This window comes from Herpailurus yagouaroundi, unplaced genomic scaffold (assembly GCF_014898765.1).
Source record: "Herpailurus yagouaroundi ecotype Mexico unplaced genomic scaffold, PumYag 162, whole genome shotgun sequence".
NCBI lineage: Eukaryota > Metazoa > Chordata > Mammalia > Carnivora > Felidae > Herpailurus > Herpailurus yagouaroundi.
The window spans coordinates 73,611,269-73,623,987 of NW_024412403.1; the positions used below are offsets into that span (position 1 = coordinate 73,611,269).

General features: G+C 39.8%; 1 protein-coding gene across 22 annotated transcripts in view; it reads right to left on the reverse strand.

Moving 5' to 3' along the window:
- The window catches only part of DLG1 (discs large MAGUK scaffold protein 1), a 275,437-nt gene extending 265,108 nt beyond the window's left edge, over positions 1-10,329 (reverse strand). For 19 of the 22 annotated variants that reach the window (XM_040484907.1, XM_040484904.1, XM_040484902.1 and 16 more), the window contains exons 1-3: positions 9,284-9,406; positions 8,895-8,944; positions 8,067-8,198 (exon numbers count right to left, since the gene is read on the reverse strand). In XM_040484907.1, the coding sequence (XP_040340841.1) occupies positions 8,067-8,198; positions 8,895-8,913 (151 nt within the window). In that variant the 5' untranslated portion in view covers positions 8,914-8,944; positions 9,284-9,406. The other 3 variants (XM_040484886.1, XM_040484885.1, XM_040484884.1) reach the window with 3 other exon arrangements.
- Positions 10,330-12,719: the final 2,390 nt, after the last annotated feature.

The window sequence follows — 12,719 nt, forward strand, 5'->3', positions numbered from 1 at the left end:
AAATCCCTTTTACCAAGCATTTCTAGGAATTTACCCAAAGGATATAATAAATGATGTAGAACAAAGAGACATATACAAATACAATGTTGTTTGTAATACAGAAAAGTTATATACTTAAGTGCTTCTAGGAAATCATTAATAAAACTATAGTAAATCTATACAATGTAAACAAAGTAATTAAAGACAATACAAACCTACTGATATGGAAAGATATCCAATGAGAAATTTTGAGATGAAAAGTTAATATGTATATACACACTACATACACTTAAGCAAATCTAACTTCAGCACCTCCCTTCACCAAAAAGGACAATTCTACCTATTAGTCCACCCAATAAGTCGTTGCACATAAAAAGTGAGAAGGGAGAAGACTGTTCCCTCAGGTAGTCTCCGTTTTCATATGCCTCTAATAATGTAAACATCTCTATATCTCACTGCACTCAGTCTGATTCTAGAATTATGTGCTTTTGTACAAGAGATCACTCAAACACAAGCCAACTACTATGCCTGTTGCCTGACTGAAGAAACAATGATTTCTTTCCACTAGAGAAAAAAACAACTATATTGCAGTTAATGAGAGACAGTGTTAAATTCCGGAAGGATTTTCACGGGTAATTTTAATCTGATGCAATTTTCCACTTTACACAGAGATTATAAATCTCCATTCGCATCGTAGGAAACAACTGTTTTAGTTGTGTAGAGAGTTTGTTTTGCAAAATCAAATTATGTATAAATACATAAAGAATAACATTCTAGAAGGATATTCACCCTATGGAAGGAGGTTACCTTTGGTGTGAGATTTTTCTTGACAACATTTTATATAAAGTACAATTAGGTGATCTTAAATGCTTTACATGGAATATGCATTATTTTTTATAATAAATTCCATTTTGGAGAGTTAGGCAACTAGAAAGCTGAAAACATTGCAATATAACCCAGCCATTTCAGAGGGAAAAAATTCTATCAGTTAATTGACTAAAAGCAAGTACAATGTTTTCACAAACTAAAATATGCAATAGTCAAGTCTACTCGAGAATACTCCGCTTCTTCTAAACCTATGTACATTAAAACCATTTTGATTCCCAAAAAGAATATCCTATAAAACTTTAAACTATGTATTACAATTTGTGTTTTGCACATTAGAAACAGGAAAATGTCAAGCCAATGTCCAAAAATAAGTTATTTCAATATTTTAAGTACCATTTGACTAACAGTCATAGGGTATTTTCACACACATATTCCTTAAAATGAGGTAAGTATCAAAAGGAACCAGAACTTCTCAGAGAAATGGCTGATTCCAAGGCTGGGCAAGATACCTACAAGATGAATCTGGAATACCTTGTTAGGCCAAAAAAATGAGAAAGTACTCAAAATAATAGGGGCATGTGATAAGGACATAAAAGCAAGCTTGAGAGAGTTCTCACCAAATGAATCAGAAACAATCTGAGCACCAAAATCATTAAGGATGATAATAAATATCAACGATTAAAAGAAAAATGATACAGGGGCGCCTGGATGGCTCAGTCGGTTAAGCGTCTGACTTTGGCTCAGGTCATGATCTCAGGGTTCATGAGTTCAAGCCCCACATTGGGCTCTGTGCTGACAGCCCAGAACCTGGAGCCTGCTTTGGATTCTGTGTCTCCCTCTTTCTCTGCCCCTCCCCCACTCACACTCTGTCTCTCTAAATAAACACTAAAACAATTTTTTTAAATGATACATATATAGATAGATAAATGGGAGAGGAGGGTTCTTACAGTAAAATGCCAAGCGTTAATTGGAAAATGTAGAAGAGTGCCACTGTTATAAAACTTCCATTTTTCAATTGTCATTTTCAACATAGTAAAAGGTTCAGGCAAGCATCATCAATGGACACTAAGTCTAGGTGGAAATTTTGCTAAAAAACAAGACATACACATGGTGTTCAAGTGTCACCCCCACATACTGCTTATAAACAAGGAAAAAACACTAACTATGGAGTAGAGAAATCAAACACCTTAATTGGGTAATCAAAATTAACAACATTGATGAAGGAAAGATATCTTGTACCTCTGAATGTACAGAACCCTAGGGAATACATAACCTGAATCTAATCACAAGCAAACACCAGAGAAACCCAAAATTAGAAAACTTATATAAAAAAATAAAAGAAATGGGGAACTGTATCCTTCAAAAATGCCAATGTCATAAAAGACCAAGCTATGGAAATGTGCCCAGACCAAAGAGATATGACAAATGAAATACCTGGTCCTAGACTTGGTAGTATACTGGAAAAATAATTTAGAAAAGAAAAAATTTAGTGGGAAAAACTTGACCCTACATAGATGAAACTGCTTAGACCAGAAGAAATATTTACAGATGCTTTTACAGCCCTGTGATTACAAGGTTCTGAAGAGAATTCAACCAGATTCAACATAATCAAAGCACTGCTTCAGAGCAGTCATAGGCAAAACTATTAGCATATAAATAATAATCCAATTCAATCAAAACCATCAACTGAAAAATTAATAAAAATTTCCTCCAATTCTATAAAGTTTTAGCCAATAAAATGATCCACAGCCTGTAATAAATGTTTTCCTTTCTCAAACCTAGCTTGCAAAGTCACACAAATGAAGTTAGTAACAAACTAAAATACAGTATCCCTGGGACCAGTAAGAAACAAAAAATCTAAGAAATTTTGACATTTTACCATCATAGCTAGAAGTTCACAAACCTTGATTACTAAATACACTTTCCAAAATGTGTAAACTCCGTAATTATAAACATCATTCCATCATAAATATTCTCCTTCAAAGTAAAAACTTAAAAATAAAACCACCGAACCTACAGACCAACATCTATGTTTACCACGCTTGTTGTTAGTGTTCTTTCTCACATTAAAATATTCAACTTAAGATAACATCCTAATAACAGAAAGTGAGGAGCAGCTCTGGATTCAGATGGAGTTCAGATTCTGGCTCCACAATTTAGTATCTGAAGGTCCTTGAATAAGATCTGTAATCTCTCAGTGCCTACTTTTCTAATCTATAAAATGATATAAGGGGCGCCTGGGTGGCGCAGTCGGTTAAGCGTCCGACTTCAGCCAGGTCACGATCTCGCGGTCCGCGAGTTCGAGCCCCGCGTCAGGCTCTGGGCTGATGGCTCAGAGCCTGGAGCCTGTTTCTGATTCTGTGTCTCCCTCTCTCTCTGCCCCTCCCCCGTTCACGCTCTGTCTCTCTCTGTCCCAAAAATAAATAAAAAACGTTGAAAAAAAAATTTTTTTTTAAATAAATAAATAAAATGATATAAAATGACACAATCACCTCATAGATGAATATACGCTTCATAGGATTACAACAAATGAGACACTTGCATCACACACAGAAAGTACTCGATGAAATATCAGCTATTATTACTTTTTACATATACTTAAAAAAGAGTCATAATCTCATACCCATTAGGATGGCTACTATCAAAAAAACTGAAAATAACAAGTGTTGGCAAGAATATGGAGAAACTGGGACCCTTGTGCATTGTCGGTGGGACTGCAAAATAATGCAACTGCTATGGAAGGCAGTATGATATCCTCAAAAAATTAAAAATATAAATACCATATGGTCCTATAATCCAATTTCTGGGTATCCCAAAAATTGAAAGCAGTTTTTCAAAGAGATATTTGCACACCCATGTTCAAAGCAGCACTATTCACAATAGCCAAGAGATGAAAACACCCTAAATGCCCATCAATGGATGAATGGATAAACAAAATATGGTATATACATACAGTAAAAAAATTCAGCCTTACATAGAAAGGATATTCTGTCACATGCTATCACATGGAGGAACTCTGAGAACATTAAGCGAAATAAGTTAGACACAAAAAGACAAGTACTATATATATGAGTTATTTACAGTAGTCAAAATCAGAGACAGAAACTCCAATGGTAGTTACCAGAGGCTGAGGGCAGAAGGAAAAGGAGAGTGTTGTAGAGTTCTGGTTTTGAAAGAGGAATAAGTTCTGAACTGTTTTTGCACCAATGTACTTAACAATACTGAACTATACATTTAAAAGTGTTTAAGAGGTGCCTGGGTGGCTCAGTCAGTTAAGCATCTGACTTTGGCTCAGGTCATGATCTCACGGTTCATGGGTTCGAGCCCTGCATCAGGCTCTGTGCTGACAGCTCAGTCCTGGAGCCTGCTTCGGATTCTGTGTCTCCCTCTCTGCCCCTCCCCTGCTCATGCTGTCTCTGTCTCAAAAATAAATACACACTAAAAAAAATTGTTTAAAAAAAAAGTGGTTAAGATGATGCATTTTTTTCATTTAAAAAAAGGAGTCATACTTTTTGAAAGCCAGTACCTACAAATTCAAATGTTCTTTACCATGTTTATAAGGCCTACTGAAACTCAGTTAAAAGAACAGCAACAAATAAAGTAGAAGTCAAAAAATCTCATAAATGGACAGTATTATTTATTACATGATCCATCTTCATTTTGACAAATCTCATAACTAAAATAAAACACTGCATTAAAATAAGCTTGCTATTTATTGCAGACAAACTATACAAATCCCATGACTCAACTTAACTCAAGTCTCTAAAGTCAGCCTGATCTTGAGCTCAGGTTCTCTTCCTGTGCTCAAGAAAAGCAGAATTGTTTGATACCATAAGTAACGCCCGGGGCGGGCGGGGGGGGGGGGGGGGCTAGACTAATATGAAATCTTTGAGGATTACAAAGATCATCTCAGACCCCAGATAAACCTAAGAATCATAAATAACCTCAAATCATGCTGGACCTGAATGAACACCTGGGATCTGACCTGGACTCAAACAACACCCAGTCTACTTATTTATAAATTTTTCAAATGTAAGTGCAGAAAATGAGAATACAAAATCAAATATATTACGTTTTCAAATTGTACTCACCTAAATTAAGGATTAAAATTAGGCAGACTTTGTCTCCCATTTACACAAAGATAATCACCAGGTATTTGGAGAATAAATTTTAAAGAAATGTATAGCTCATAAACTTTTTTTTTTTAGATATAGCTTTAAATATTCAGCTTTAAAGAAGCAACTTATCACCTGAAACTCAAAAGTTAATAAAAACTTTGCTGTGTTCAGTAGTTTTTAAACCTTCAAAGATACTAGCAAACATCAGAGCTAGGACAGTGATTGCCATATTTCATTGAAATGAGGACATCAGTTCTAAGATGTACCATTCTATCATGTGCCACTAAGAATGTAAAATCATTTCCAACACACATCAGTCATAAAACGTATCCCAAATTCAAAGATATTAAAATATTTAAAAATTGTTATCTCAGAACAGATGTAATGCAATATACACATACTTGTTCCTCTGAATAACCTCAAGGTACCGGAAACCTAATCTATATAAGGTATCAACTACAGAAGGAAGAAGAAAATAAATCAACATTTCTATAGCATCAAAACCCCAGCACCCCACACAACCTTCTTTAAAATGCATGAGAACAGTCAATGCAAACTACCAGTTCAAAGAATCAATAAATAAATAATTATGCAGACAACAAGTACAAAGAAGTAACTACATAATTCACTATGACCTAAGGAGATGATTTCCAAACTCAAGCAGTCAAGAACCTTTCAAACAACTCAGATTGTCAAAACCCATGTCTCCTTTAATCCAATGGTCCACAGACACTACCTCAGAAAAAAGAGCGCCGCCTACTAAAGGAAAAAAGTTAATCCAAGATTTTTCAGCACCTACTATGAACACAATACTCTAGTGTAGCTCAGGGCGATTTACAGGTTTAAAGTACGCTAATGTGCTGTTTCAAGAACAATGGTACCGGTGCAAAGCAAAAGGAAAGTCTTACTAACCTAAACATTTTCAGACTGAAAAAAGTAACAAAGGTTAATAAATTAACCCAATTTCAGCAAACACAAAAGAATGCATTTATTTAGGCAGTGTCAACAATTAATTCAATTACAGTATGCAAACACATAAAGATCTCTACTAAATTCACTCGTTTCAAAATTCCTAAAATCGATTACTTTTCTTACACCAAAATTCGGTATCATATCCTATTAAACATTAAAATACAAGCAAATCTAAATATAAGGTAAATTCATAACCAATGAAATTATACAGAACAAAGATCACCAAATACAAACTTGTCCGAAAGCTAATTCTATTAGAATTCAATCACGTTTAAGAACAGATAAACACTCAAAACAGGCAAGGCAGAATACATTTTAAAAATCCCTCCAAACACAGCAAATCTACCTCCAATCTACAGAGAAATCTAAGAAGCATAGATTCTATTTACTTCACTGACCATTTAATTTTCTTAAAGTTGCAGACTCCACAAAGAGAGGGACTACACCTATCTGTCTATAGGTAAATGAGGATATAGAAGTCATACTATTTTTTTTCTAAACATTGACTCTACTAAATAAAACATTCCTAAGTTTAAGGTTGATTTAGAAAACCAAATGACTAAAAATGTTTCCCTTCCTTTTTTGTTGTTTTTTCAGAGGAATCTAATTTGATCATCCATTTGGACCTTAAATGTCAGAGCTTAGAAACTGAAATGTAAAAATGTCGAGGAGTTTAAACAAAAAAGACAGAATGTTGGTAATTTTTGAAAATAGGTTCATTATATTGTTAATTATGTAATAGTTAATTATACTGTTCTATTCTTGTGTATGGTTTTTAAAGTCTATGATAATGGCGCGCCTCGGTGGCTTGGTCGGTTAAGTGTCCGACTTCAATTCAGGTCATGATCTCACAGTTCGTGGATTCGAGCCCCACGTAGGGCTCTGTGCTGACAGCTCAGAACCTGGAGCCTGCTTCAGATTCTGTGTCTCTGTGTCTCTCTCTGCTCCCCCCCTCCCACACTTTGTCTCACTCTCTCAAAAATAAACATTAAAAAATTTAAATAAATAGATACTATGATAATGTTAGATATTTTAAAACTATTCAGGTGTACTGAGTGGTCTTCCTTAAAATCTTTAATTTTACAACAAACTTAATACAGAGTATCAATTTAGCAGTAAGGTTTTTTGACAGGGTACACTAACTTAAAGGTAATCCACAAACACATCAAAAGTTACTCTATCAATAGATGTTAGGTCATACCAACTTGAAAGTTACTAAGGAAACAAATGTAATGCAATGAAGTACATATCTAATTTATATAGTCAATGATTAATTTAAAAACATTTCATTCTTAGAATTGGAAGGAACAAATTTTCTAGTTCAGTGGTTAACACTTTCCAGGTACCTAAAGGCCACAGACAAATCATCTTGTTTCATAAATTGGGAATTGTGTACAAAATATAAGACTTTTAAAAAAGAATCTAGCTACTTTAAAAATCAGGAGGGAGGGAGGGCTAAAAACCACTGTTCTAATGAACTCACATTCTACAGCTAATATAGCAACCTAGAAAAGGTTAAATGACTTGTATAATACCATTCAATTAATGGCAGTGTAAAGAAGAGAATTTAGGACTCTTGACTATTTGTCCAGTTCTTTATTAGACCAATGCACAACCTTAAATTTAAGTTAGTTATGAATAATATTGTTTTAATGTTCTTGTTGATAAAATATTAGACAAAATAGCAAAATCACCTCTAAGATAATTTTCCAGATCTAAAATTCTGACTCCATGAATGCCAAGTTTTAACAGAGGTCCATATTAAGGAGACGTATGTCCTCAAACAGAAGAACTCTTCAAACATTTTGAGGGACTCCAGAGAAACAGAAGTCAAATATAGAAACAAGCTAACAATTAAGTTATTCACTCTTGTCTTTTTGGGTCCTGAAACATTCTTGCAACTTCTCCATCTTTTATTAGTTAATGCTAGGATATTACACACTGTCGTCAAAGATCACTGAAATAATCATAATGAAAGTTTTTTCAGTTATCAGGTATTTTTTGAAAGGATATTGGCCTATCAGACATACAACTCACTGGATGTTCAAGTTACTGAATTCCTTACAGAGAACTGAGTAAATCACTCTGTTAAGTTTAAAATAAATGAATTCAGAGGAGCATTAAGTCTAGTTGACACATAATGGTCACAAATAAAGTTTTAATTCCCACCTATTAAAGCCTGAAAGAGGTTGCTCTGAAATATGTTAATAACCCGTTCTATGGAACTTCTGAGCTGTCGGTCTTCAGTTTGGCTTAGTTTTGAACGATATTCTTCCAAAAGGTGCAATGCTCTCTGGGTGTCTGAGAAGAAAAGCAGAGTCTGATTAAAATTACACATATACAAGTATTACACACTATTTATGCAAATAATCTGTGAGACATCTAAACACCTCCCCAAATCCTCTCGGTCAATCAATGCTACTATGTTCACACACACACACATTCCCTGAAATAATCAAAACATTTTAAACATATGTCACAGAGAAAGGAGGAAGGTGAGCAGTTTGTAATAAATGTGGGCTAGCACAATAATCTACCACAATAAAAGACTGATCAAATATTAGTTAACATGGCTTCAAGTGATCTGATATGCAAAAGCAATTACCTATCTATAATTTGTCATGATAATCCAAATCTTAAATGTTTCAAAACACTAGTTCTTAGCCAGGATCCCACGTTTATTCACAAATCAGTGTTTAGTAAGAATGATAAAGTAAAATACTAAAACACCAATTCAGAGTTTTTGAAAAGACATTTCAGAGAAAACAAAATTAACTGCCTCTCTAGTCACTAAAGAGATGTCAAAAAAGAAAGTTTGAAAAATAGTTAGGTGGTTCTCCCTTCTAAGGATATGAGGCTTAGATTCCCTAAGTACTAACTAAGGCTAGGACGATGCTGTCTCATCGGAGCTCAACATTTTTAAAGCACAGCAATCACAAAACATACACACAGAAAAGCAAGTGACACTCGCAGGAGAGTTCTGAAATAAATTCTCACCTTGCTTCCGGACCGGCATTTTTCTCCAGTATCAGGAAGAGGGCACACACCTTTGAAAACATAAAACAGAACGGAGACAACTAAAGCAAAGAACAGAGTCTTAGTTAAACTAGCATTCCCCCCGAATCTCAAGTCGAAAAACTCCCAGCCCTGTATGAAAAGGCCACCTGGCGAAGTTTTCCCAAGTGAAAGAAAAAGCCTCAAAACCCAGCAGTGAGTGTCAGTCAATCTAGAAAGCTTTTACCTAAGGGTGGGTACCCCGGCAAATTAAGAGCAGACAGAGAAGCCTGCTTCCAAATTCTCCTCGAAAGCTGCTCCCTCTCCAAAGGGTACTAAACGCCTAAACGTGAGGCCACCCCTCCCCCGGCTTAAGTATGCACATTTCCCACCTGCTACTGGAGGGTGCAGAGGCGCTCCGACCCTTGGCCCCTAAGCCTGCAGCGACAGTAAGAGCGCTCCGACGCGGGACCAGCTGGGCTGATCACCCCACTCTGCTCTGGCCCCCTCCTCTCGCTTGCCTTTCTCCTGGCTCGCTTCCTCCGGGCTACTCCAGCGGGGGCCGGACAGGGCTGCGGCCGCTCTCCGCGACGCCCTCACGCCCCACATGCACACCTCGGCGGGCCCCCACACCTGCGGCGCCACCACAAAGTTCCTGCAAGCCGCGAGCGCTAGGAGCTGGGGTGCGCTCCGGCCAGAGTCGGGGCGGCTCCCCCGCCCTTCCCCGCTCCACGTCCCCCCGCCCCGCCCGGGGCTCGAGGAGCTGAGCTGAGGGGGGTGAGGGAACGGGGGAGGAGCTCCCCTCGGCGGCCGCACCCCCACCGCCCCTTCTTCCTCTTCCTCCGCCGCCGCCGCGGCCGCCTCGGTCGCCGCGGCCCGCTAGCCCGCTCGCCCTCTCCCTTCCTAGCCGCCCCACCCCCGGAACCTCGCCTCCTTCCGCGCCCCCAACCGCTCTCCCCCCAAACTTTCCGCCAAGATGGCGGCCCCGGAGCTGGACTGCCGCGCCCCCACGTGACCGCTTTCCCGGCGCTCTCAGCCAATGGGAAGTGAGGAGGCGGCTGGCGCCGAGCCCCGGGCTCTCAGCGAAGCTACCTTTGGGTTGGTAGGGGGAGGAGGGCCAGGAGGGGGCTGGGGAACGGGAAAGGGGACCCGGGAAACATCGCAAGTGAACCTCCTCGCTTAAAGGAGCGGCCACTGAAGCGGCTCTGAAGACAAAGGAGTTGACACACAGATTCTACAGGTGGTCCTTGGTGGCCCTGGAGGAGCCCGCCTTTACCTCGCCCTAGCCCACCGGTGTGTCCCGCGGTTCAGAGCGAGGAGCGCGCCAGGCCCGGAAGGGTCGGGGTGTCTGAAGAGAGACGTGACCTCACCTACACCAGATCCAAGACACACATTCCGAGACACCCTTTAACCTCACTAAACACGTGCCGTTTTCAACTCCAAGGCAGGCGAGAGTGCCTGGCGCCCCCGGGGGTGGATCCCCAACAGGGAAAAGCGGTCTCGGGGAGGAGTCCACGGCACCACCCACATTAGGGGCGGGGGCGGGCGGAGCCTGGAAGGGGGAAGGGGAGGGGCTTGTGTGGGGTTGGGGGGTGCGATCTCTGCACTGTCTTCCACTTTGTACTGGGGCTTTTTTATTATTCGCCCTTAAGTAAAAGTTTTTTGGGGGCGTGAGGGGTTGAATTAAAGAAGGGCACATAAAACAGGGAGACAGATTAAGAGTTTGATGATTTTACTAGAGGGTTTTTAAGTCTAAGTGATTAATTCTAAGCGTGAATGTATTTAAGGGTGGAAAGAAAACATTTGTTCCTTCTTTCACTTGCTCATTCATTCACTCCTCCTTGCCTGTGCTCCCCAGCCCAGTCATCAGTCTCAGGTTATTACTCCAGCTCTGGAGGCCCCTTTAAGAACTCACCTGTAGCTACCTCCTCCGAAACCGAGCCGCCCTCAGCGCCCTTAGCGCCCTTAGCGCGCAAAGCTGGGTTAAGTTTTGACTGCAACTCTGAGCGAGACCTCGGGCCGGCCAGGACCCGGCTCTGGGTCTGAGCTACCCAGGTTGTAGAAGGAGAATTAAGAGAAATGTCACCGTCCGGGTCTTTGAGCCTCTTCTGGATAACGGGGAGCTCCCTCCTCCGAGGTCCAGAGAGAATTTGCCCAAAGTCACCCAGAGTTAGTAACAAAACGGGAAACACGAAAATCGAAGATCGTCTTTCAGGGAAGATTGCTCTTCCCAAGCAAACCTGACAGACTTTCACGGACACCAAATCCTTGGGCTAATTAATAAAAGGGAAGTCCTGGAAACTTTGTACTGTAACCATAAAAGTTACTCAGAGGTATGCTAACCACTGGGTTTCACTTTGGGATTGCACCTTGGAATTCTAACTTCAGTGAACCCAACGACTTTAGAGCTCATCTTGACCCACTCTCTCAGTTTAGGATTAAGAAACTGAGGTTCAGAGAAGGGAAGCAAATTGCCTAAGGACGTATAGGCTTATCGGTGACAACAGCCCTGGAATTAGTTCTCCTAGCTCCTGTACAGGGCTCTTTCCACTGTGATTTTGGACAACTTGACAGTGGTATGTTGGTATATTGGCTGCAGACCTCTACGCTCTCCTGGATCAAGCATCTTGGGAACTTGAGCAACAGTTTAGAGCAACATTTCATAGAAGAAATAGGATGAGAAAGTGAAAAGAAGCTCCTAAAAGCAAGAGCTTAGAGAGATTTTTTAAATAGTGAAATGGGAAGGTTTTTAATAGTGAAAATGGCTGATGGCATGCATGCTATTAAGACTTCTTTGATCAACTGTGAATGGAATCATTCCACTTAAGGAAGCATTCAAAGAATGGAATCTCTTCAGAATTCGGGAGGAAGGAGGGATTTCACCCTCACCCTTAATATCATTCATTATTCATATATGTTCACATGCTAGGCAATGAGGATAGAAATAGTTAAGATCCAAGCCCCACAGCCTAATAACAAATGGATGAAGGCCAGTGAAGCTTTTCCCAAGGGCCACTGTAAAACCAAAAGCAAAATTTGGGTAAGTTTTCAATGTCATCCTAGTCTTCTGCTAAGAAGAAAGAGGAGGGGGAGGAAGAAGCAGGTGACACGAGGGCATGAAGCTTTCCTTCTTATCATCCTCTAGTCATCCTCTAGCTCTGTTGGTTGTCAGCAGTGTCTAAAAGCAGAAATGAAGCTAGCATCTATTCCATCCTTAGATAGACAAGTCCACGCCTGGAATGAGAGGCTTTTACTCTTTCTTCCTCATTCCTCCTTTCTATTCGTCTGTATTAGTTATCTATAGCTGCATAACAAACCCCTCAAAGCTTAGTAGGTTAGTAGCTTAAAACATAGTAGTTTAGTAACTTAAACAGCAATAAACATTATCTCACAGTTTCCGCAGGTAAGGAATTCAGGAGGACCTTAGCTGGATGGTTCTGGCTTAGGGTCTCAAGAGATCACAGTCAGGATGTCTACCAGAGCCAGTCATCTAAAGGTTTAGCTGGGAGTAAGGGAGGCTCTTCCAACATGGCTCACATGAGTCAATGCTGACTATTGGTAGAAGGCCTCCTTTTTTCACCATGAAAATCTTTCTGTAGGGCTGCTTGAGTGTCTTTATGACACGGTGACAGACTTCCTCCAGAGCAGGTGATCCAAGAGGGCAAGGCATCAGCCACAACATCTTTCATGACCTAATTTCAGAAGTAATACTCCATCATTTCAACAGTATCCTCTTGTTTACTTAGGTCAGCCTCAAGAGTATGAATACCAGGATCTAAGAATCAGTAGGCGCCATCTTGGAATCTGGCTACCACATCATCACAATAT